Below are 25,871 nucleotides of genomic sequence, written 5' to 3' on the forward strand. Positions count from 1 at the left end.
AGCGCATGGCAGCACAGGCCTCTACCACCAGCACCGAGGAGCCCGAGGCAGGAGCACCGTCCCGAGACTGGTCGAATGGCAGCACAGGCCTCTACCACCAGCACCTCAATGAACCACCTCACGATCTTCACACACATTTCATACACACGTGCAGTACAGTACACATGTCCTTGTCACACACATATATGTATGTGCGTGTGCACACGCGCACACACACACTTACCCACGACTCGTGATACAGGACTGTGAGGAGATAGAGCGCGTAGTCATAGTTCTGTCTCTTCAGAGGGCATCTTTAAGGAGAGGAGAGGTCAAAGTTTTAGCATACAGATAATTCACAAGACATCCTAAAGTCGACAGGTAGAATTCTTTGAATTTTATCTGCCTTAGGAAAATTCTGTACTGAGAATATTCAGGTTAGCCGGACTTGGCGACACACCTAGGAGGCAGAAGCAGGTGGATGTCTGTGAGTTTGAGCCAGCCTGGTCTACAGAGAGAGTTCTAGGCTAGTCAGGATGAGACACTGTCTTCAGAGAGAATATCAGGATATTAAATACTGCTGTTATTTCTATCTTGGCTCTCATCATTACTGGAGTTATTTGAACATCGTTAGCTTTAAACTACTTTAAACATGGCATGCACAAGAAGTTCTCTTTACCATCTCAGAGCTCAGAGCCAGGCGAACAGCACCTGGTCTAACGAGTCCATTTGAAAAGCAGGACAGAAAAGGCTGGGGAGACAGGTCCGCTGAGAAGAGCACTGGCTGCTCGTGCAGAGGACCTGGGTTCAGGTCCCAACACTCAGATGGCAGTTCATAAACCCTTCTGTAATTTTAGTTCCAGGGGATTTGATGTTCTCTTCTGGCCTCCATGGCCACTGCATACATGCAGGCAAAACATTCATATAAATAAAATAGAAATAAGTCTTAAAAAAAAAAGCAGATGCTGATTCTTTCAAGAATGAGCTGTACTGCATATCTACTGCTGCTAACATTCCAATATCAAATAAAACTTCCTATGAGAATGGCATGTGGCACTTTTAGGACAACAAGATAGAAAGATTAACAACTGCTCTGATCTCTTTAAAGTACAAAATAAAAGTCTCATGTGGCTTCTTTAAAAGTCTTTTAACTCTACATAGCTGCCAGCTTAAACCATATAACTGGATAAACAACAGATACTATCATTGATAGAAAAAGGAGCATTATCAGATGGTGTACATGCACAGAGGCACACACACACACAAACACACACACTAAAGAACGCTAGTCTGCGAGGCTCCACCCACCTGTCTGTGGTGATAGTGAGCACATCGGTGGTCTTGCAATACCGTTCTCCCACAAGTTTTATAAGTTTCTTCTTTGCATGGTTGTCTAAATTCAAACTGGAAAGTTTAACCTTAAAAATACAAGAAAAGAATATGTAAAAAAAATCATATAATTTGCTTAATGAAGAAAGGCAACACTGCCATTTAAATCAACATTAAGCTCACAAAAACAAAACTTGCCCAGCTTCTCTGTACGCAGCCAGCAGTCAGCAAAGCACACAACCGAGCTTTACTCTCGGAAAGCGGAAAGGCAAAGCGGACACGGTATGGACTCTGCTGCAGTGCTGGTGCGCGCACCTTCCTGCAGGATCGACACCCAGCTGTGAGAAGCACTAACAGAAGAAACCCAATCGCTATCAGGGCGCTGGACACTCAAGACACCACAGACCTGGGCACTCCCGACCTCTCCGCCATGAGAGCAGGTTACTGCATGGCCGCAACTGGTCCAGCAATGGAAATGGCACCTGGCCTGTAAATGCCCCAGGAGGCAGGAACATCACCCAGGGAAGAGTCAGTTTTCTTCAGAAGCTAACATTGGCTCCACGGCTGGTAGGAGCTTGTCTGGAAGGCTGGCCAAGTGCTGCCTGGCACAGAGCCCTGACCACCAAGCTGGTGACCTGAGCTCCATCATCAGACCCCACACGGCAGAATGAGAAAACAGACTTCCACAGTTGTCCTTGGCCACCACAGAAGAACGGACACACACACAGAAGGACGGACACACACACAGAAGGACGGACACACACACAGAAGGACGGACACACACACAGAAGGATAGACACACACACACACATACACAAATGAATACAATTTTTTGTTTGTTTGTTTTTTAAGACAGGAACTCTCAGGAGCTATGGAACCAGTACTGGAAGTTGCTTGAACTCAGAGACCCACCCACCTGTCTCTGCCTCCCGAGTGCTGGGATTAAAGGTGTGCGCCACCACCGCCTGGCTCGAATACAATTTTTTAAAGGATGTGGGGGCTGCCTAAAAAAAAAAACATTTTCTCTCCCTCATCCCCATCCCGCCTTTTGGCAAACTGAGCATTAAAGCGCTGTCTAGCACACATTAGGCATGCACTCTGCCAGTGGCTATATTCCTAGCTCAGAGTCTTTTCTCTAAAGGGCGACTCTAGCTCAGCGGGGGAGTGTCTGCTGTGCACATCTGCAGGGTCTCAGGTACATTCCCCAGAAAGGCCAAGAGAGAAACGCTGTTTCTAGTTCTACTGGAACATGTAGGAGACAATGAGTTTAATTTTTCTGTCTGCTGAGACAGAACCTAGGTAAACTGTACTCCTTATGTAGCCCAAGTGCCTCAGGCTTGAGACTGTCACCCTAGCCTCCTCAGTGCGAGGATCACAGGCCTGTGCCACCAGGCCACCTCTAAACTGGATTATTTACAGGTTGTTCTCAGAGCATCTGGAGTTTCAAGATGCTCTGGTACAGGAGTGGTTCAGTGTACTGGCCTTCAGTTCCACTTCCCATGGAGTTAGTCTTCCTGAAGACACACTGGGGAATACAGGAATGAATGAGAACTCTTTAGTTCGCAGAGAACTAGGTCAAGGGTTAAGGTATTAACTAGAGATAGATAAGTCTGACAATATAGTTCAATAAAATTCCTAGAGTTGATTGATGTGGGATTCCCCTCTGCATGCTGTGATTACCATTGGTGAATAAAGAAACTGCCTGAGCCTGAGCAGGGAATAGAGGCAGGCGGGGAAAACTAAGCTGAATGCCAGGAGAAAGGAGGTGGAGTCAGGGAGAAGCCATGTAGCCCCGCTGAGGACAGACACTGGAACTTTATCCAATAAACCATGGCTATGTGGTGATACACAGATTAATAGAAATGGGTTAAATTAAGATGTAAGAGTTAACCAATAAGAAGCTAGAACTAATGGGCCAAGTGGTGATTGAAATAATACAGTTTCTGTGTGGTTATTTGAGCATCTGAGAACCAACATGTAGCCTCCCATCAACAGTTGATAAAGAAACAGGTTTATTCATCTGCAGTTCTGGGGGTGCAAGGACATGCCACTGGCCCTATAGGAAGGAACAACCACATCACAAGACAGGGAGCCAAGACAGCATCTCAGGCATAGCTTCTCCACTAGCAGCTTGCTCGGTAAAGAATTAGCCCAGGTCTCACAAGTACTGTCAGTCCTCCCTCCACAGGAGGGTACCCCACGACTTAAGAACTCCCACAGGTCCCAGTTCATCACTGCCACACTGAACACCAAGCTCCCCAAAAGCAAATCTTCAGGGACAGGTGGCAACCATATTCCGGTCACAGCAAGCATAGTTTGTTCTCTGGAAGGCACCAGGAGTAAGAAGGAACTGACACCTCAGGAAGAAGAAAAGAGGCTAAGCAGGATTCCCAGATTCTACCATCTTCATCTCTTAGTTCAGAAACCCTGGCCTTCTGTCACGACACCATTGCACGGCAGCTTATTCCATTTCTCCATCGAATTACGACCTTTGAGGGGAGAACACTGTCTACTCTGTTCTTGGCAATAGTGGAGATGTTTGGTAAATTAACATATAAAGTTTAAAAAGAAAGGAACTGAGTCGTGGTGCATGCCCACACCCCAGCAGTTAGGAGGATCTCAAGTTCAAGACAGCTGGGGTTTCACAGTGAGACCCTGTCTCAGCAAACAATTCACTATCACACTGCCCTCTGCAGGCGATGAGAGCCATCGCTGTCTTCTGGAGAGAGCATGCTTGATAAATAAGCAACTCACTGTGCTGACTGACAGGTAACAATATGGAGAAAGAGTTGTATGAAGAGAGCACCACACACTGTATAACAGTGCCAATGAATGTACATGTATCCACGTGCAGTGACAACATGCAGTGAGAGGAGCACCCTTCACGCTAGGGTGTATAAGAATACACGTCGTAGGGTATACTAGGTATACCCTAATGAGAATATAGTGACTTTTAAACAGCTAAGAAATTATAACATTAAACAATAACAATTTAAATTCCAATTTTTATGCCAATGTTCAAAAAACTGGCAGCAATGTTGATTATTACTGCAATCACTGTTTTAAAGCTCATATTCACTCGAGCATCCTAGATAAAAAGATTCTAGCCAGACTCTGAAGCTCTTCAGAGTGACTCTATGCACATTCACGCCACCTCCTAGGCTGCAAGGGCACTGCAAACCCTCATCTCTGAGCTGGACCAACACTCTGGCTTCAAGGCCAAGTGTCATTCACAGCCTCTCTTCCCAAACACATGCTTCACAAGCTGCGGATTCCACACAGGCTTGTGCTAGTAACATTATCCCCAAACGATGCTGCCACTTCCGGCCACAGGAGGCAGCAGTGAGACGTGCTATCCTCAAATGTCTGCGTATTAACTGAAGAACTACAGGACACTGAAGAACGCCCAAGTACATAAAATGACTCCCATATACGCAAGCGAATGTGACAGAGCTGTGACACCCACAAAGAACCGAGCCAGGCTTCCAGGTTTGCCACTTGCTCTGCAGCTTCAGGTCACTTGATCTCCCACAAAGACTGTTTTCTTAGCACAACTAAGTTCACAGGATTTTTTCAGAAATATATGAGATTAACAGGAGAAAGCACTTTTTGTTTGTTTGTTTTTCGAGACAAGGTTTCTCTGTAGCTTTAGAGACTGTCCTGAAACTTGTTCTGTGGACCAGGCTGACCACGAACTCACAGAGATCACCTCTGCCTCCGAGTGCTGGGATTAAAGGTGTGCACCACCACCACCTGGCTGAAGAAAGCACTTCTGAAGTAAACAAACATAAAGTGTCTCTAATTCTGAACAACTTTTCTGACTATGGAGAAATTCTGTAGATTTGCACGGTGGGGCCTGGAGAAGCGGCTGTTCAAGCATAAGGTCCTACATTCGGATCCCAGCTCCCACGGAAACATCAGGACTGCCTGTAACTGCAGCTCAGGTGGAGCCGGGGTCTCCTGAGCAGGCTGGCTAGGCAGATCAAAGTTCACAGGACAGGTCCTGCCTTAACTAGCTAATAAGATGATTCCTGACTTAAGCCCAGGACCTCCATACATGCTTACATAGACATGCACTCACACATACACATGAGCCCACAAACACACTAACAAGCACATGCATGCATATATACCATAAAAGAGACAAGCATATACACATGTATACACACATAGAAACAAGCATGCACACACACACACACACACACACACAAATAAGCATACACGCACATAAACACAAAAACAAGGATACACACATGCACAAACACATATGTATATACACAGAAAGTATGCACACACACACACCCACAACACATTCACAGAAAAACAGGCATACATAAATGTTCACAGGCCACACACACACACAATAAATGTGATCCCTGTAAATACTATTGCTTTGGTTTGGACGTGAACTGTCCCCACAGGCTCATGCGTCTGAGTACTTTATCCACGGTGGCGGAGCTGTACTGAGACATTACAGAACCTCTGGGAAGCAGGGTCTGGCTGGAGGAATCAGGGAGCTGGGAGGACAGCCTCCATGTTACGGTGTGGCTCCACATCCAGGCCAAGCTTGCTGCTTACCGATGCAGAGGCATGAGCGAGCTGCCCCCACGCTCCTGCTGCTATGCTTTCCCCACCGTGAAAGGGTAGCAAGGTAAATCTTCCCTAAACTGCTTCTGTTAGGTACTTTGTCTCAGTAATAAGAAAGTCATGAATACAACTGTATTACAGAATTTGTTTCCCTTCCCCACACTGATTTAGTTTAGCCCCAGAATTCATGTAAAGGTGGAAGGAGAGAACCACTGCACAGAACAAAACTAATGACTGTTTAATAATCGCTAGCCATGTTTATTCCTAGGAAATACAACACAGATTACAATGCACACACAATACCATCCCATTAAATACAAAGGAGGACTGAGCAGTAAAACACGCATTCGTTTTATAACGACACGCAGAATGCACTTAAAATACATCTAACAGCAGCCATGGTGTAAACGCTCCTCTTACCCTCAGCGTCACCACTCGTGATTTGGGGTTCCGAACAGATGGTCCTGAGGACACATAGTCAGCTGTGTCGATCTCAATCGGAAAATGCTTCTCACATTTCTCATCGCTGTCCAGTCCAGCTGGCCACTCTGTGCAGAAATCTGAGAAGATGAAAAGTTATCTCATTCACAGCTCTGTAATGATAGCCACGTGACACAGGCTGGAGACTGGACAGTCATGGGTAAACTGTCCTCTGCATCGGCCTTTCCTCTGCGATCCACCCTACACTGATAATGTTCAGTATAGTGGGGAGCAGGGATGCTGGGGTGTGGCTGAGAGTTTGCCACGCCCACAGCCCAGTCCCCAGCACTGAAACTGAGAACACCCATGATGGACATGCCAGGCTCTGTGAGTAGCTGCTGTTTAACTCTTCTTTCCCAACAGCTTGGTGCCCAGAGTCTACTGTTTGTGAGCAGCAAGAAGGAATGATAACCATTCCCAAATCGACACCACTAGAAAGATCAACCGACAGGAACTGGAACCCCGGAAGAAGCTAAGTCCTGTCAGCGTTCTTCTTGAACCTGACATTATCATCACCTGAGGGTCTGAACACTAGCTCCTGTTCTTCCACCTGACCCCGGTGAGCAGATGGTGACCCTAGAGAGAAGGTAGTCCCAGGTCTCAAGCACTTATGGTCAGGGTTCTCATTCCCCGAGCCGAGGAATAAACTCAGTTCCCAGTTTGTTGATGGGGAGTAGCTGCCAGCTTCCCAGTTACTAGGATCTGACTTCACAGCGCCCTACGTGGTCAAGTCTGCATGGAGGAGGGTTTTAGCTGAGGACGAAGACTTCTCACACCGGGCTCTTCTCAGTCCTTGAAGAGCCCCACTCTAAGGGCAAATGGCAGCAACCGGTTCCTCAGCCTGTGAACAGCGGACATCACAGACTCAAGCTTCCCCTGCAAAGCATACTGTGAGAAAAGCTGGCCATCTCTGTGACAGATAACCAGGGAACTCGGAGAGGCCTTCGCCTGTGACATTCACCCAAGCTAACAATTACCCAACTGTAGTACTTTGTTCATCTTCCTTTAGGCTTCCTCCGAGTCTGTAAAATGTCACTCTGAATTACAAAGGTCCTCTGACGCAGTGGCTTGGGCTGCTACAGCAGGAGGTCACCCTGGGCTACACAGGGGTGCCAGCCAGACCGGGTCACAAACAGAACACTGCAACACCCTGTCTCAAACAGAACAAAACCCCACAAAACAACAAACCCCCAAAGCCTGTACATGAGGGAAGGAAGAATGGAGAATATTTGATGTGAAGAAAAGACCAGAGGGCAGAGCTGACCATCATGTCCACCGTGGACTCAGGCAGCACCCGACGCAGGCCACCAAGCACCAAGTCTGATCAGTTCACAGACTATTGGTTTTGTACAGAATATTTTTTCTTTTAAACTGCAAATAAGTTATTTCAATCATCAGATGATAATTACAGTTTTTACATTAAATTACCTAAATTACGTGCCCCAAAAGCCACAGCCAAGTGGGAAGCACATAATAGCCCATCAGCGTCTGATAGGTGCGGCAGTGGTCGGCTCTGAAGAGCCTCGGCGTTTATGTAACTTCTCCTCTGGCTCTTCAGCCTTGGTAAATTACTGAACTTTCCTGCATTTCACATTTTCCATTTGCAAGTTAGATATAAAATCTGAAGTGACCTACTTTGAAAGAAAACTGAGAAGAAATGCTGAAAAACCTTGAGTCTTTTGGAAGCTGCACTCTCAAGCCAGAGACAGCAGAGGTGTAATTAGGAAATGAGAAAGCACTCATTTATGCTCAGTGCTGCCACACGAATGTGCCACACTGAAGTCTTCGCTCAGTCTAGGAACTGGAGAACTCCTTCATCAAAACAATCAGTTGCTAGAACACAAGCACATTTAAAAATAGTGTTTAAAAGAGAAAAATGGGGTTGGCAAATCGGCTGAGAGAGTAAAGAGCTTGATCCAGGGACCCACACGGAGGAAGGAGAACTGAGTCTCGTAAGATATCCCTGACCTCCATATGCACACCATGGCCAGCACATGCCCTAACAAGCAAACATGCACATACAGAAGAAATGTCATTTTAAAATTACTTTTTTAAAAATTAAAAAGATAAAAAAATGCAATTTATCACGGTATATCGGAATGCATTTGTTAACTGGCTTTTACAAGATTAAAAAAAATGGATTCAATCTGTGGGACATCAATTTGGAACAGTTGTCACTTTTAGAAATGTCCTAGGTTTTGTTCCTTTCCTAAAAAGTCAGAACAAGTCCTCTGCACACGGACAGAGCCTCTGACGGGATAATCAGGGACACTAGGACGCCATCTGAAGGTGCTTACTCTTCAACTACGGAATACCCAACAGAGTGCGCACACATGAGAACTACGTGAACATGTCTGCCTTCAAGTCATTGCTGCTGGTGGGAGTGGCGTTCCTCCGCAGGCTCACTTGTGTGAGCTGGTGGCATTGCTCTGGGAGGCTGTCCAACCTTTAGGAGGTAGGGCCGAGCTTCCTGATCTGCGAAGACAGTAAGATACTTTACACTCCAGCTGTGTCAGTCAGGAGCCCATAGCCACGCCTTCCCTGCCATGACAGATTAGAATCCCTCAAATTATGAACCCAAACAAATCCCCCATAAGTTGTTTCAGTTGGGTAGTCGGTCATACTACAAGAAAAGTACTAATAATTCACTGGGCAGTGGTGGTGCACGCCTTTAATCCCAGCACTCGGGAGGCAGAGGCAGGCAGAGGCAGGTGGATCTCTGTGAGTTCAAGACCAGCCTGGTCTACAAGAGCTAGTTCCAGGACAGGCTCCAAAGCTACAGAGAAACCCTATCATGAAAAACAAAACAAAACAAAAAGTCCTACTAATCCTTGTGGGAAGGAGAAGGCCACGATGCAGGTGGATGACAGACACGCCAACGTCCAGGGAGCAACAGACGCTGCTCCACGCCAGCAGCTCTGGAGCTGCAGTGGCCGTGTTCCTGCAGTTACCGCAGTTCTTCACATGCAGGCACGGCACACAAAGCACACACTGCAAGAACAAAGCAACTCGGTTCTCTGGAAGGGGTTACAAGAACTAAGTGATAACTAAGATTTTTCTGGGATGAGAGGCAGGGATGGAATAGCAGGAGGCTTCAACTATTTGATTAGCCACATGTACCAATCACTTTTAAGTTGTCAGTGTTAACAATTAACCAGGTCAAGTCTGAATCATGAGGCAGAGGCAGGAAGATCACTGCAAGGTGGAGGCCAGTTTTCTATAAAGCATGTTTCAGATTAACCTGGGCTACACAGCAAGACCCTGCCTCAGGAAGGTAGGTAGGTAGGTAGGTAGGTAGGTAGGTAGGTAGGTAGGTAGGTAGACAGAAGATAGGTAGATAGATAGATATGTATGTAGATAGATAGGTAGGTAGGTAGGTAGATAGACAGATGATAGGTAGGTAGATAGACAGACAGACAGACAGACAGACAGACAACTCAAGGATAACCGCAGTGTGGGGTCCCAGTCGGTTTGGCTACTCAACTCATCCTACACTCTTAAGCCTGAGTCTCACTCATCTGAATCTGTTCGTAAAGCTGCAGGGCTGTCCAGTCCACACAAGTGCTTTCTCTACCTCAACAACAAGTGCTGAACCCACCTACAAATGAGAATCACAGCAGGTAGATCTGGTCCAGTGTGGGGGGGAAGCCAGCTCAGGCTTGTGAGGTGTCCTGGAGACCTCCGGAACAGTATCCATAAGAACTTCACAGGGAGACCCTACTGCTGAACAGAGTAGTGAGCTGGTACTGACCGAGGCTTCCTTCCCACTGGCTAGCTGACAGTCCCGGAAGTGGCTACGCAAGCTCCCAGGGTAAAAATCATTAGTGGTTTCACAGAGCTATGAACTACAGGCTACAATAACAAATCATATGGCAAGATACGCCCATGTGTGTGACAGTGACACACACATCATGAGGTCACCAGCCACTTATGGACTGGATATAAGCCCCTCCACAGGAGGCACATGCCCAATACGGTAAACCTGGTTGAGAGTTCACAAGTGGGGAGCACGCAGGCCCCAGAAGTGAACATACTATTATCTGGCTCACGGACATGGCATGAGACTGTCCTCTAAATTCACGTCTCTATACAACAGATTAGGGCAGCTCTGGGACCACATCAAAGTAGGGGACAGTGCAGGAGACAGTGGTTAGTTCTAATTTCACAACTGGCTAAGTGTCTGAAAGGCTCAACAACCACTGGACATCTTCTTACCCCGCCCCAAGGCTTAGGGACTGTCGCTTAAGAGAGGGCGGAGGAACCGCAGCTGTGGCTGCCCACACACGAGCACTCCGGTCAACAGAGTGGGGAGGGGCTCTGAGTCCCCGTCCCCACATGAGGAGACAATGATGGCCAATGTCTTCTTGGAGAGGGAGGTTCAGACTTTCTTACTCCAAGCAGGTCAACCCCTGCTGCCATGGATGGCCCCACACCCATGAACTTAGGAGTGGGAGGTTTTATTAGGATGGGATGAAGGTGGATATGATAAAAATCATGGACAGGAATTTCATACTTTCACATCTGAACTCATTCACTTTATGGAATGAACCATATGTAGGATGACCAACAATATGGAAAATGCAGCAATTCAACTCTTGGATAAATGTACTGGCCTGAAGGACAGTATTTCAGGAAAGAATCACAGTGGCTTCTTACGATCAACTGCAACTCTACAGACATGACCCCACTCCAGTGGAGAGGGCAGGACACACAGCAACAGCACAGCGAGACGAGCAACTGTGTGCTCATACCGGCCACCTGCTGTTGTGGGTAGTTTACACTGGATGAAGAGGAATGGCTGTGATTGGTGTACTAAAAAGTCGAACAGCCAATAGCTAGGCAGGAGAGATAGGCAGGACTTCCGGGCAGACAGAGAGTGCTGGGAAGAAGAAAGGTGGAGTTGCCAGCCAGATGTGGGAAGAAGCAGGATGGGTAGGACAGAGTAAAGGTCACCAGGTCACATAAAAGAGCACAGGTCAAAAGATACAGGTTAACTTAAGTTATAAGAACTAGTTAGGAACAAGCCTAAGCTAAGGCTGTGCTTTCATAATTAATAAGTCTCATGTCATTGTTTGTGAGCTGGTAGCCTAAAGACAAATCAGTCTACAATCTGCTTCAGCTATTGCACATTTATTAAATATTCTTGATGGTGTTTATTTTTAAATATAAAACGGAACTAGGGTAACAGAGACTACCTTCTGGTGAGTAAATACAATGTGCACAGCCATGCCTTAGTTTCAACCTCTATTTGTTTTTGATGAGTTTACAGTGCTCAGCAATAATTATTGATAAAAGGGCTGTGAGGTGGCTCTGCAGTTAAGAGCTGCTCTTCCAGACAGGGACCTAGGTTTGAGTTCCAGGACTCAGTGGCTGACAACCATGTTTACCTCCAGTTCCAGGGGACCTGACAACCTTTTCCGGCACTAGGCATGCAAGCACATGGCAGACACATGCATGCAGGTAAAACACCCACATGCAATACACACATAATGGTAACAAACACAAACTGCTGCTTATACACTGAACATCTTAAACTATTTACAGATCGTTGTTAATGGAGAGGCAGGAGGGTGGAGCCCTCGGGGAGCACTACCATATTAGAGGATTTGGTGGGAATATATTTCAGGATACCTTGGGCTACATAGCAATATTCAGGCCACCCTGGGCTATCTAGTAAAGAAGAACAAAACTCTCTCAACAAAACAAAAGGGAAAGAAAGAGACAGTGACTCAGAGCGGAAGGCTGTGTCTCATTAGACACATGTCTTTCTGCATGTGAAATCAGCCCCAGGCTCCCAGAGGAAAGCGTACCTTTTAGAGCTGCACAGTGCCTCCTAATCGCCACAGGAGTCAGATGCAGGAAATTTGGGATCTAAAACAGAGAGGTTTTAAAGGATAAGTTACAGTCAAATCTCCCCCAGCCACCCCCTTTTCGTGAGCTGGAGTCTCAACATACTTCCTAGATATTCTCAAACTCCCAGGCTCTAGTGACCTTCCTGCTCAAGCTTCCTACAACCATGCATCACCACGCCTGCCATATCATAAACACACGGGAAGGATCATATTCCTATAGCCTGAACCAGAACCAGTAAATCACGTAAATAAAAGGGGACAGCTCTTCCGCAGCATCAGTCCAAGCCCAGAGACTGTGTGATTTATTTCCGATACACCAGGATCGGATGGCGCTTATCTTTCATTTCACATGTCTTACAAGACAGCAGTCATGTTAAAACATAAGCACTGCCATAGCATTCTTTATGCCATGAATCTACAGCGTTCATGTGCTACTCCACTATAAAACCAAAGGCTTTCAGGGTGTGTTAGCTCACACTAGCAATTCCAGCACTCGGGGAGACTGTGAAGGCAAGGTCACCCCGGACTGCACAAGACAGTCTCATAAATCCAGAAAACAACAACAATAATAATTTTGAAAGCGTGTAACACCAATCTGTCAATCCCCCAATTCTCCAAGAAGCCTGGCACATTATTTCTGCTTACACACAATAAGCACTTCATAAACTGAATGAACAAAGCTGGCAAGTCTCAACTACATAGATGACTGCATTTATTTATTAACTAAGCCTTTGAGAGAGTCCCCGTAGCCCAGGCTAGCCTGACACTTGTTATGGACTCCGGACCCTCTGGCCTCGGCCTCCCAAGCACTGGTACTACAAGCATGCGCCATCACACCAGCTCTCATCTGACCAGTCTAGTGATGTCAGGAACACATTGGTGCTGACACAATACAGCACAAAGTCAAAATTAGAAAAGGGCAAAGAGGTGATTCCTTTCAAACAAGTAACTCTTACCAGCATAACTTGAATTGAATCTAAGTGTTATTGTTTTAAAAAGACTTATTCATGTTCTTTTTTCTGTATGAGGGTTCTGCCTTCTTGTATGTATGTACGCCATGCATGCCTAGAGCTGGAGTCTGTCAGGATGCGCTGACCCCAGGGACTGGAGTTAGATGGCTGAGTTACCATGTGCATGTATGTATGTACGCCATGCATGCCTAGAGCTGGAGGCTGTCGTGACGCGCTGACCCCAAGGATTGGGGTTAGACGGCTGTGAGTTGCCTGTGGAATCATAACCACCAGAAGAGTGGAGGAGCGGCCAGTGCTCTTCAGTGCTGGTCCAGCTCTCCAGCCCCTACCAACACAATTTTTATAATAATGTTAAGCATGTAAAAAGCAATTTATCTTAAGAAACTCATTTGGGGGAAAAAGAGTTAAAAAACAGAAAGTTACTCTAAAAACTTGAATCTTGAACAGAATATATTTACTTAAAATCCAGGGGAAAAAAAGAATTACATGCCAGGATTATGGAATGGGCAGCTTTTTTGCTGCTTTTTTTTTTTTTTTTTTTTGGCTACAAGGTTTCTCTGTAGCTTTGGAGCCTGTCCTGGAACTAGCTCCTGTAGACCAGGCTGGTATCGATCTCACAGAGATCCGCCTGCCTCTGCCTCCCGAGTGCTGGAATTAAAGGCACATGCCACCTGTTCTTATTTTTGAAACATGTAAATCCTAGGATTGCCAAATAAACGCAGCTGATGCAGATGAGACAGTGAGCATGCTCAGTGACCAGCTCAGGAACAGATGTCAGCACCCACAGGGATGTGGCAGCCCTCTGCCTGCACCAAGTTCCCTCCATCTGAAGGCTGTCTGTCTCCTGTCTGCTGGAAATGCTCTCCTGGGCCAGTCTCACCTGTGTCCTTCCTGTCCTGCCCCCTCCTCTTTAACAAGTGTTAGAACTCTAGCACACGGGTGTGGAAACAGGAGGGGCAGACACAGTAAGCGCGAGACCACTCTGGCTATGACTTCCCTCACAACAATCATCAGTGTGTCTTCTGCACGCTGGTTCTCAGCATCAGGTTATTCTGCCCTCCTTGGTTCCACCTGAAGGACACAACAGCAAGGCCACAGAGAAGCCGGAGGACTGACTAATTTATCAGATGCCCGCGACTCCTGGAGTCTTCTTTACAGGAACAGCACCCGTCCCTACCCGAATAAGATCTGAAACACGATGAGCTGCTCTCTACTGGGCCCTAACACGAAGGTGGGGCGGGGATGAGCACCCACCCGGGCTGGAAGAGTCCTTTGTACACTGTGAAGATGGTTTACTCTCACTGGTTTAATAGAGTCAACTGCCCAACAGCTAGACACAAAGAGGTCAGGCGGGACAGCCAGACTGAGAGAACACTGGGAAGAAGGAGGGCGGAGTCGCCAGCCAGATACAGAGGAAGTGAAAATGAATGGGCTGTGCTGAAAAAAGGCACAGCTGTGGTAGGGCGTAGATAAGAAATACGGTTAATTTAAGTTGAAACAGCTGGTTAGTAACAAGCCTAAGCTATTGACTGAACATTTATAATAAGTCCCTGTGTGGTTATTTGGGAGCGGGTTTTGGTGGTACAGCCCACCGAAGAGCTGTCTGGGCCCTGAACCAGCTCCTTACCTTTAACAGCTCTAGATTTCCCTCCTTTGCCAAGGGCACACCCTTCTTTACTGGATACCCCATTCGGACAGGCAGCGGAACAGCAGAGGGTTTAAATGGCGCCGCAACCGGGTAGACACTGGGCCAGTCCTGGTCAACGTCCATCTTCTCTGTCCTTGGAGGCAGTGCCTAAGAAACAGAAAATACTTTAAATTTTACAATATAAACATATTCTTTAATTTTAAGACAAAAGCTATAGCTAAGATACAGAAAAGTTGCAAAACCTGATTTCCAGGACTGAGAGAGACTGAGAAAGGCTGTGCACACCTGAATTTGACCCTGGGACTCCAAGGTGGAAGGAAAGAACCAACACAACAGAGCTGTCCTCCAAACTCCAGCCTGCATCTGCAGCACCCACACCCACACAATACACACAACAACAAATGAATAGACGGATTCCCAACAAATCTGTTAAGTAAAAGACACTAACTCAGCATGAATATCTCTGCTCAGCTGCTTCAAATTATGACAAGCTCCCCTTTAGATCACATTTCCTTCACAAGAATTAAACAATCTATTTATGTAGTTTATGAAACATGTTTATGAAGTTTATAAAAACCTCAACGACGTAAGTCAACACAAGAGGAAGTTAAGAACTTGGAGACAGGGCTGGGATGTGGCTCAGTGGGTAGAGTGTTGCTTAGATGCACGAAGCTGGGCAGAACCCCGGCAACTAGGTATGGTGCTCCATTCCCGTAAGCAGTGCTCAGAAGCTCTAGGCCAGGGGTTGGAGAGATGGTTCAGTAGTTAGGAGCACTGCCTGCTTTTGCAGAAGACCCAGGTTCAGTTCCCAGCACCCACATGGTGGCTCCTAACTGTAACTCCAGTTCCATCTGTCACCCTCCTATGGCCTCCTTGGATACCAGGCACAGATGGTACAGATATATACATACGGGCTAAACGCTCATACACACAAAATAGATATTTTAAAATTTTCTAGAAAAAGTTCTAGGTCATACTTCTTACAAAGCAAGATAAAGACTACAGGAGACCACGCCTCAAAAAGAGAAGGAAATAGTCTGGGTGGGTGGGGAGTGGGGAGGGGACAGTACAGGAGGGTGGGGGCGGGGAGGGAATAATACAGGAGGGTGGGAGTGGGGAGGGAACAGTTGTACAGGAGGGTGGGAGTGGGGAGAGAACAGTACAGGAGGGTGGGAATGGGGAGGGGACAGTACAGGAGGGTGGAGGTGGGGAGGGGACAGTACAGGAGGGTGGGGGTGGGGAGGGGACAGTACAGGAGGGTGGGGAGGGGAGGGAACAGTACAGGAGGGTGGGGTGGGGAGGGGACAGTACAGGAGGGTGGGGGTGGGGAGGGGACAGTACAGGAGGGTGGGGGTGGGGAGGGGACAGTACAGGAGGGTGGGGAGGGGAGGGAACAGTACAGGAGGGTGGGGTGGGGAGGGGACAGTACAGGAGGGTGGGGTGGGGAGGGGACAGTACAGAAGGGTTGGGCAGTGGGGAGGGGACAGTACAGGAGGGTGGAGGTGGGGAGGGGACAGTACAGGAGGGTGGGGTGGGGAGGGGACAGTACAGGAGGGTGGGGTGGGGAGGGGACAGTACAGAAGGGTTGGGCAGTGGGGAGGGGACAGTACAGGAGGGTGGAGGTGGGGAGGGGACAGTACAGGAGGGTGGGGAGGGGAGGGAACAGTACAGGAGGGTGGGGTGGGGAGGGGACAGTACAGGAGGGTGGGGGTGGGGACAGTACAGGAGGGTGGGGTGGGGAGGGGACAGTACAGGAGGGTGGGGTGGGGAGGGGACAGTACAGGAGGGTGGGGAGGGGACAGTACAGGAGGGTGGGGTGGGGAGGGGACAGTACAGGAGGGTGGGGTGGGGAGGGGACAGTACAGAAGGGTTGGGCAGTGGGGAGGGGACAGTACAGGAGGGTGGGGTGGGGAGGGGACAGTACAGGAGGGTGGGGTGGGGAGGGGACAGTACAGGAGGGTGGAGGTGGGGAGGGGACAGTACAGGAGGGTGGGGTGGGGAGGGGACAGTACAGGAGGGTGGGGAGGGGACAGTACAGGAGGGTGGGGGTGGGGAGGGGACAGTACAGGAGGGTGGGGGTGGGGAGGGGACAGTACAGGAGGGTGGGGAGGGGAGGGAACAGTACAGGAGGGTGGGGTGGGGAGGGGACAGTACAGGAGGGTGGGGTGGGGAGGGGACAGTACAGAAGGGTTGGGCAGTGGGGAGGGGACAGTACAGGAGGGTGGGGGTGGGGACAGTACAGGAGGGTGGGGTGGGGAGGGGACAGTACAGGAGGGTGGGGTGGGGAGGGGACAGTACAGGAGGGTGGGGGTGGGGAGGGGACAGTACAGGAGGGTGGGGAGGGGAGGGAACAGTACAGGAGGGTGGGGTGGGGAGGGGACAGTACAGGAGGGTGGGGTGGGGAGGGGACAGTACAGAAGGGTTGGGCAGTGGGGAGGGGACAGTACAGGAGGGTGGGGGTGGGGACAGTACAGGAGGGTGGGGTGGGGAGGGGACAGTACAGGAGGGTGGGGTGGGGAGGGGACAGTACAGGAGGGTGGGGAGGGGACAGTACAGGAGGGTGGGGTGGGGAGGGGACAGTACAGGAGGGTGGGGTGGGGAGGGGACAGTACAGGAGGGTGGGGAGGGGACAGTACAGGAGGGTGGGGTGGGGAGGGGACAGTACAGGAGGGTGGGGTGGGGAGGGGACAGTACAGAAGGGTTGGGCAGTGGGGAGGGGACAGTACAGGAGGGTGGAGGTGGGGAGGGGACAGTACAGGAGGGTGGGGTGGGGAGGGGACAGTACAGGAGGGTGGGGGTGGGGAGGGGACAGTACAGGAGGGTGGGGAGGGGAGGGAACAGTACAGGAGGGTGGGGTGGGGAGGGGACAGTACAGGAGGGTGGGGTGGGGAGGGGACAGTACAGAAGGGTTGGGCAGTGGGGAGGGGACAGTACAGGAGGGTGGGGGTGGGGACAGTACAGGAGGGTGGGGTGGGGAGGGGACAGTACAGGAGGGTGGGGTGGGGAGGGGACAGTACAGGAGGGTGGGGGTGGGGACAGTACAGGAGGGTGGGGTGGGGAGGGGACAGTACAGGAGGGTGGGGTGGGGAGGGGACAGTACAGGAGGGTGGGAGTGGGGAGGGGACAGTACAGGAGGGTGGGGAGGGGACAGTACAGGAGGGTGGGGTGGGGAGGGGACAGTACAGGAGGGTGGGGTGGGGAGGGGACAGTACAGGAGGGTGGGGGTGGGGAGGGGACAGTACAGGAGGGTGGGGGTGGGGAGGGGACAGTACAGGAGGGTGGAGGTGGGGAGGGGACAGTACAGGAGGGTGGGGAGGGGACAGTACAGGAGGGTGGGGTGGGGAGGGGACAGTACAGGAGGGTGGGGTGGGGAGGGGACAGTACAGGAGGGTGGGGGTGGGGAGGGGACAGTACAGGAGGGTGGGGGTGGGGAGGGGACAGTACAGGAGGGTGGGGTGGGGAGGGGACAGTACAGGAGGGTGGGGTGGGGAGGGGACAGTACAGGAGGGTGGGGGTGGGGAGGGGACAGTACAGGAGGGTGGGGAGGGGACAGTACAGGAGGGTGGGGGTGGGGAGAAACACTTGTACAGGAGGTTGGGGCGGGGGGCGGGGGGGGGGGGGTGGTGACGGACACGGGACTGGAGAATAAGGGAGATAAGCAAGTGTAACTATTTAGGGGCCAGAGAGAGGGCTCAGCAAGTAAAGGTGCTGCCACCAAGCCTAACAGCCTGAGTTCAAGCCCTGGGACCCACACATTAGAGAAAACTGACTCCGAAAGCTGTCCTCTGACCTTCATACGTGTGCACAACACTCACACAAACAGATACACTCACAATAAAGAGGAAGCACTTTTGAGATAAATTTTAAAGTTAAATAGATTTAAAAATGCATGATGTTTCCAAACCCAAGACAGTGACTTGAAAGCTTTGTCACGTTAACACATTGTATGCATGCAAAAGTGTACACGGAAGGGGCTAGCCTCTGCACAAAAAGGAGGGCTTGGGGTTAAAGGCACGACTCAGTGGTTGAGAGCATTTACTGTTTGTGCAAAGCATCCAAATTCTGTCCCCATCACCCACATCAGGTGGCTCACAACCACCCGAAACAAAAAAGGTAAATATTTTTCTAAAATGGGGTTTAGGAGGCAAAATTTATTAGTGCACATCTACACACCAGCAGCAGTGTGGTCCACATCCCAGAGTGGGACACGTTTCTCTGAAAACTACTGCTCGAGACGACCGATGCTTGCGCTTCTGACTCCATGCTCGTCAGCTGACCTTAACTCCTGAAGATGTCCAGAGAGGAACTGATGGGGTGATGGCTGACTGCTGTAGGTGTCACCAGTCTGTACTCTGGGTCACACCTCACACCTGTCTACCCCTAAAGCTGCTGCGTTCTTACACCAACTACTAACAGGCTATGATAGCTAAGGCTGCTGTGTTCTTACACCAACTACTAACAGGCTACGGTAGCTACGGCTGCTGCATTCTTACACTATTAACAGGCTATGGTAGTTAAGGCTGCTGCGTTCTTACACTATTAACAGGCTATGGTAGTTAAGGCTGCTGCGTTTTTACACTACTAACATGCTATGGTGGCTAAGGGTGCTGCGTTCTCACACTATTAACAGGCCATGGTAGTTAAGGCTGCTGCGTTCTTACACCAACTACTACCAGGTATGGCAGCCCCAGAGCCCCGAGAAACCTCCTCTGGCAGCACCCTCGGCCTCTCTTTAGGACTCAGAAATCAAGACAGAGACAAGAAATACGTGTGTACCTTTCTTTTCATTGACCTTTCACTTCTGGATGCCGGACCTAAAAGACAAAAATTCATACATAATGTAGCATTGTTCAAAATCACTGGCTGCAGTTCTAACGCAACTTAAGGCATTCAGGAACAATAGAATGACAACCTATTTTCTTCACGTTCAAAATGGAAAGCGGAAACAAAAGAAATTCCATGGCAAAAGCAAGCGCATTCTTAGTTCAAGAGGGAAGAACCAGGGCAGTCACAACCTGAACAAAGAAAAACTAATCTCCAAAAATAGAAACAGCTCAATGTTCAATTATGTAGGGTTCAGTTCATGAGCTGGACTCCTCAAAGGGCTTGAGTCACTTCTCTGACTCTGCCCTCTACAGCCGGCGCAGGTATCTGCTAGGCTCCAGGCCAGCTCCACCCACACCAGCTGCTGCTCTTGGTGGCTATCCCACGGAACCAAGATCTCCAAATGTTAGGGTCTTCTGTGAAAGTCAGCTGCGTTCACCCACGTCTCTTCTGAGCTATCTTCATGGGGCCAAGCCTCGACTTTTCTCCACAGCCCCTTCAATCCTGGGGCCTTCACAGCTACTGCAGCTGCACCTTCAGTCGCCTCTCGTGGCCCCTCACAGTGCCAAGCCTCATCTGCTTTTTCAAGACCCCTTCATGCCTTCAAAACCAGCACCACCATTACTAAGCGGGGCTGCCTGAGGGAGGTACAACCTTGGTCACCTCTGGAACACCTCTGTGTGCTGACTCTTGAGAAACTCCCCAGATTTCACCTCAACGATGCCAGGCTCTTTCTCAGCTCCAGCTAATTATCAGCACGACTGTTTCAGGGAAACAGGGGTTATAACTTCAGTTGTTCTGGACTCTTAGTTGTTGGTTTGGTTTTTGGTTTGTTTGTCTTTGTGTTTTTTTGAGACAGGGTTTCTCTGTGCAACAGTCCTGGCTGTCCTGGCATCTGCTTTGTAGGCCAGGTTCTCGATCTCACAGAGACCCCCGGCCTCTGACTCCCAAGCGCTGGGATGAAAAGAGTGCAGGCATGCCCCCACCACTGCCCGACATTCTGGTTGGAGCTGACCAGGACACCACAGATACTTGACACAAACAGCCCAGCAGAGTCTCTTTGCTTCCTCTGCAACTCCACAAGCCAGGGCTCCATCTTCTACACTGCTCTCAAAATTCTTATCTTCAAGGCTCTAACCGCACAGACCACTGAGCTCTGAACATTCCACGGCTCTTCTAACCCAAAGTTCCGAAGTCCTTCCCAATCCTCTCCAAAACACGGTCAAGACCGTCACGGCGATACCCCACACCCATGCATCCACTACACAGGTTCTTTCTCTCTGAGAACACTAATAATTAAAGTGGGCAATAACTCCAGAGGACACAAACTTGAAGCTAAGGCTGAGGGCTAGAGGGAGGCAGCCATAAAAGCAGGCGGGCGAGAGGTCTAAGGCCAGCGGAGGATGATTCAGCAGCCCAGACAGCAAGGCTGGATCCACGCAGAGATTAGCATGGCCCTGCATCAGAACGACAGGCGGATTCAGGAAGGAGTCCTTAGTCTTCCAGCTTCGCAACATTTCATTCTTTGGGTTTTAGAAAAATAAACTTTTCAGGCAGCACTTGCCCCTTAACTAGACTATATGGCATCGATTGTACATTTCATTCTCCTTGCTGAGAATCTATGGCTTGTCGGATGTTTTCACGCAGAAAAACTCCAAACCAGGGCAAGGTGATGGAGGGATTCTAGCAACCCCAGATCCTTGGAAGCAGAGTTCTGACTGGGCACAGCCCACAGTTCTGCAGTGGACTGGGGGCACGTGGAGTGTGCTTGCTTGAATTTCTCAGAGAATTCCTCTTGCAATGATGGAACTATGAGACTCCAAGGTATTCGGAAGAGATACCCCTTGGTCAGAAGGTAACGAGCTGTGGAAGAACACTAAAGAAAGCAGGAACTTGATGGCACAACCCTTAGTCACTGCTATGATGAGCACTCTAGGGCCCTTCTATGGCACTATTCATATTTAGACTGTCTCCACAAAGGAATGAGCACCGCCCCCTGTCAGTGATGCAGATTTGGGACACCCGCAGCCTCACACTTGCTACTGAGAAGCAGGAATAATGCTCACTCAGCACCTGGACACATCTGCACAGCACCAAAATGCCCGTTTGTCTAACCCTGTGCTGTATAAAGTAGCTTCCCAGCTAGGAAGAGATAGCAGAGAATGTGGAAACAAACTCAGTGTGACCAACACTGAAGAAAGAACAGACAACGGAAAAGAGGGCCAAGATATTTAATGTGCTTCACCGACAAGGCAGGCAGCAAAGGCCCTGCTTTCCTCCTTTCCAGATCCTGTAGACGGAACTGCCACTCATTCTATAGCTCAGGGAAGGATCTGCCAGGCTTCCTTGAGACATACCCTCAAGGCTCACACCAAACCCACCAATAAGTCCTCTTGGCTTTACCTTCAAAACACATCCTGCAAACCAAATCACGTTCTGCAGGGTCACCATCACCTCACTTGGAATAGCAACGGCCTCCAAACTAGTCTTGCAGCCTTCCCCTGCTGCAGTGGGTTCGCCACACTGCTGCCAGCGACCTTTTACAAGCAGAAATCTTATGTCTGTTCTAACGACTTCTATCAAAACCCAATGCCTGCAAGCCCTAAAGTTCAGACCATCACTCTAATTCTGACGGCTGCCGCTGGCCCGCTGACCACACAGCGGGTCGGGTTGGCCGTCCTTGATCATTGCTCTCGCTCAAATCTTCAAGAGTGTTCAAGCGTCTGGTCTTTCGAGGTCTCCCCTCCCTGTCGTACCCTTCCCGGTCAGCCACTTCTTCAACAGCACGTCATTCTCCACACTCTCCACGACAATACACGCGTGTGCACGCTGGCTGTGAACTGCACCAGCCGGCCAGCCTCCGCAACTCCGCCTAGGACACACCGGAAGACAACGACGCGCCACTAGGACGTATGAAGGGATCTATAATTTATCCAGCAACCACGTGCGGGCTGATTTTCAGCAGCGGGGGGGAAGACGAGGTTTGCCATGAGAGGAGAGCAAGAGCGGAAGGAGGAGGCCGCGGGCAGGCCCTGTAGGAGAGGGAGCTGGGGAAGGGGAGCTGCAGGCGTCCGCCGCGGGGTGAGCCTGCCCGGTGGCCCCCCTGTGCTCGCAGCCCCTCGTCTGCACGGCCTCTCACCCCACGCGGGGCCCTCTCCGCCCCCCACTCGCACTCACGCGGGCCGGCTGCGGGCCTGACGGCTGAGGAGAAGGAGCGCAGGCCGCGCGCCCCCGGACACAGGATCAACCTCAGCTGCAGCGCCGCGACCGCCATGGTGGAGAAGGGCGAACCGGAGCGGAAGCGCGCCGCTCGGAGGGGGCGGAACCGGAAGTGCGTAGGCGTGGGAACAGAAGTGCACTGGGCATAGGGATGGCGGAGCTGTGGCTCCCACAAGGCTGGTGTGGAATGGATGGGGGGGGGTCTCTGACTCGGAAGCCTCGTAGTCGTCGTCTGCTGCTCTATTTTGGTTTGGTTTGTTTTTGAACAATGGCTGCTCCAAGACATTTTCTTCCTTCCCTTTTTATTTATGTATTTTACGTATATTGGTGCATGCTTGATAGCTCAGCATCGTGTGCCTTCATTGCCCACAGCGGCCAGCAGAGGGCAGGGAATTGGAGCGGTTGTGAGCTTTTTTTTGTGGGTGCTGGAAATTGAACCTGGTCACCTCTACTTAACCTATGGGCCACCTCTCCAACCCCGTTTTTTAATTTCTTCCCTTTCCTTACTCTCTTCTACTTCAGTCTGTTCAATCATCCTGCCCCAGTCTCTCAAGTGCTGGGATTATAGGGAAGGGCCATAACACTGTGTGTCTGTGTGTCTGTGTGTGTATGTGTCTGTGTGTGTGTTGTGTCTGTGTGTGTCTGTGTGTGTGTCTGTGTGTGTGTCTGTGTGTCTGTGTGTGTGTGTGTAGGGCAGGGGTATCGCTGCATCCTCCAGCAGTTTAAAGAAATGGCCTTCTGAACTAGATTGTTTAAATTTTGTCTTTTCATGTCTTATTCCTGCAGAGGACCAGAGCTGGATTCCTATTACCGTTGTAGAAAGGCTCACAACCCCAAGTAACTCCAGCTTCAGGGGATCTGGCTTCCATGGACACTTGTAAAACTCCGCGCACATGTCCCTGCACTCACGCGCGCACATGCACACACACACTACAATTTAAAATAATCTTTACAAGAAATAACTCCTTTAGAACATCAGTAGGCAAAGACGTTTCACAATGTAAAGCTTTGTATAATTTGGCAATAGATGTTTTTAAACTCTATGTAATTTTTTTTTTACCTGGAAAGGACTTTGGAGGTACGATGTCAGGAGCCATTTCAGGCTTCTCCTTTCTCACATCTCACAGGGCCTTGAAGGAAAAATCTTGAGACAAGAAAACTTAATGTTAGCCAAAACATTACGTGCTGACCGTGGAGACTCAAGCTCTGGAAAGCACCACAGAGTGTCTTCATGGCTTCCTGCTTATCACTAACAGTAGGTGCTCTAGCCACTGACCTTGCAACTGCCCTGCTTAGCTGCCAAACTGCCCCACTTAGTTGCCTAGCTACCAAGCCCCTCCTTCCCTTCCCCCTTTCCTCAGTTCCCCCTTGCCCTAGCTCCTTTCTGAGGAGTATTTAAGACATGAAACTTGCTTCAATAAAGGGGATGCCTTGACAAGGAATACTGCTTGGCGTCCGTTTCTCTCTCCCCCCATGTCTTTCAGATAGTGCCTCTTCAAGACCCTGGAATAACTTAGGACCTGCTGGGCGGGTCAGTACGAAATAGTTTAAAATGTTACAAAGGCCAGGAAAAGGCCTCTGGGGCACATGATTTGCATTTAGAGAGGTCCTGCACTTAGTTTAAAGCCCCTCTCCTGCTGACTTAAAGTTCTTAGCAAGTTCTGGAAGGAGGATCCACATTTTCAGTTTTCATTGATCCCTACAGATTATGTAGGTAATTCTGGGTAGAATAGTTTTAAATATTAAACCTTCATTTAAATGGTCTTTTATTACATTTAAAGCCTAGGTTGATATAAGAGATAACTTGAATAAAAACGAAGTTCTTCATCGAAAGTATGTGTTTCCAAGTATCCAGGCAAGAATAAACATGCAGCCTCTTCAGCCGTCAGCACAGCACTGGTTACCTCATATAATAGAGGGAGCTGTTTAAGAGACATGGATGGTGCTGGGGGACACGTGCACGCAAACAGGAGAGGTGGCTCAGCAGTTAGGAGCAGCGGCTGCTCTTCCAGAGGGCCCTATTTCGATTCCCAGCATCCCTATGGTGGCCACAGTATTCTGTAATTCATTACAGTGCCCTCTTCTGGTTTCCACAGGCACCAGGCACGTATGGGTGCATAGACAGACACGCAAGGAAAACAGCCACACATATAAAATAAACACACAAATAAATAAATAAACTTAAGAAAAAAATAGGTCTCCACTGGGTATGGTGGCACACACCTTTAATCCCAGCACTCAGCTGAGGCAGATGGATCTCTGTGTGTTGGAGGCTAGCCTGAAGGTCTGCATAGGGAGTTCCAAGTCAACCAGTGATGCAAAGTGAGGCCATGTCTCAAAAGGAAAAAAGAAAACATGGCTTTCAATCTTGGTTGAACGTTAAGACTACCTTTAGATATTTTTAAAAATATGCCCTGGTTTCCCTCCTATGTGTTGGTTAATTAGTCTAGGTGTCTTTTGAGCATTATTTTTAGCCTTGTTTTTAAATTTAAATAGCTTGTGTGTGTGTGTGTGTATGTGTGTGTGCTTGCGTGTGTGCACGCATGCCCTTGTACACATCTGCACATCATTCATGAGGTCAGAACCAGTTCTCTCCACCCTTTGAGTCGCAGGTATTGAACTCAGGTTGGAACTCAGGCATGGAAGCAAGGGCCTTTACCACTGATCCACCTTGCTAGCCCAATTTCTGTTGTTGGTTTTTTCCCGGGGGGGGGCACCCAGAATTTCAGAGGTAGAAGGATTGCAAGTTCAAGGCCAGACGAGGCTACACATTATGTGCTTAGATCCTACCTCAAAAAGAATCCAGTACCAACTGAGCCATCTCATTGGCCTTTGTGCCCCTTTTTAACAGGATCCTTGGTAGTCTCTAAAGACACTGGAAATAAACATACACATATTTATTGTATCATTCACCACAAGATAGAAAACCCCCAAGAACGGAAACTTCATTCTTTCCATGGTTGGATTGACAGGGTATAAAAC

At 49.3% G+C, this 25,871-nt stretch overlaps 1 protein-coding gene across 2 annotated transcripts in view; it reads right to left on the reverse strand.

The window, feature by feature from the left end:
- The window catches only part of Mrps35 (mitochondrial ribosomal protein S35), a 37,165-nt gene extending 14,204 nt beyond the window's left edge, over nt 1-22,961 (reverse strand). Inside the window, exons 1-7 of one of the 2 annotated variants that reach the window (XM_057789189.1) lie at nt 22,848-22,961; nt 19,623-19,660; nt 14,826-14,993; nt 12,186-12,246; nt 6,316-6,455; nt 1,288-1,397; nt 224-293 (exon numbers count right to left, since the gene is read on the reverse strand). In XM_057789189.1, the coding sequence (XP_057645172.1) occupies nt 224-293; nt 1,288-1,397; nt 6,316-6,455; nt 12,186-12,246; nt 14,826-14,993; nt 19,623-19,660; nt 22,848-22,944 (684 nt within the window). In that variant the 5' untranslated portion in view covers nt 22,945-22,961. Of the gene's footprint in view, nt 1-223; nt 294-1,287; nt 1,398-6,315; nt 6,456-12,185; nt 12,247-14,825; nt 14,994-19,622; nt 19,661-22,426; nt 22,454-22,847 lie in introns of those variants that run through there. The other variant, XM_057789198.1, reaches the window with a different exon arrangement.
- Between the last annotated feature and the right edge of the window lie 2,910 nt (nt 22,962-25,871).

Source organism: Chionomys nivalis, chromosome 1 (genome assembly GCF_950005125.1).
Source record: "Chionomys nivalis chromosome 1, mChiNiv1.1, whole genome shotgun sequence".
Classification (NCBI taxonomy): domain Eukaryota; kingdom Metazoa; phylum Chordata; class Mammalia; order Rodentia; family Cricetidae; genus Chionomys; species Chionomys nivalis.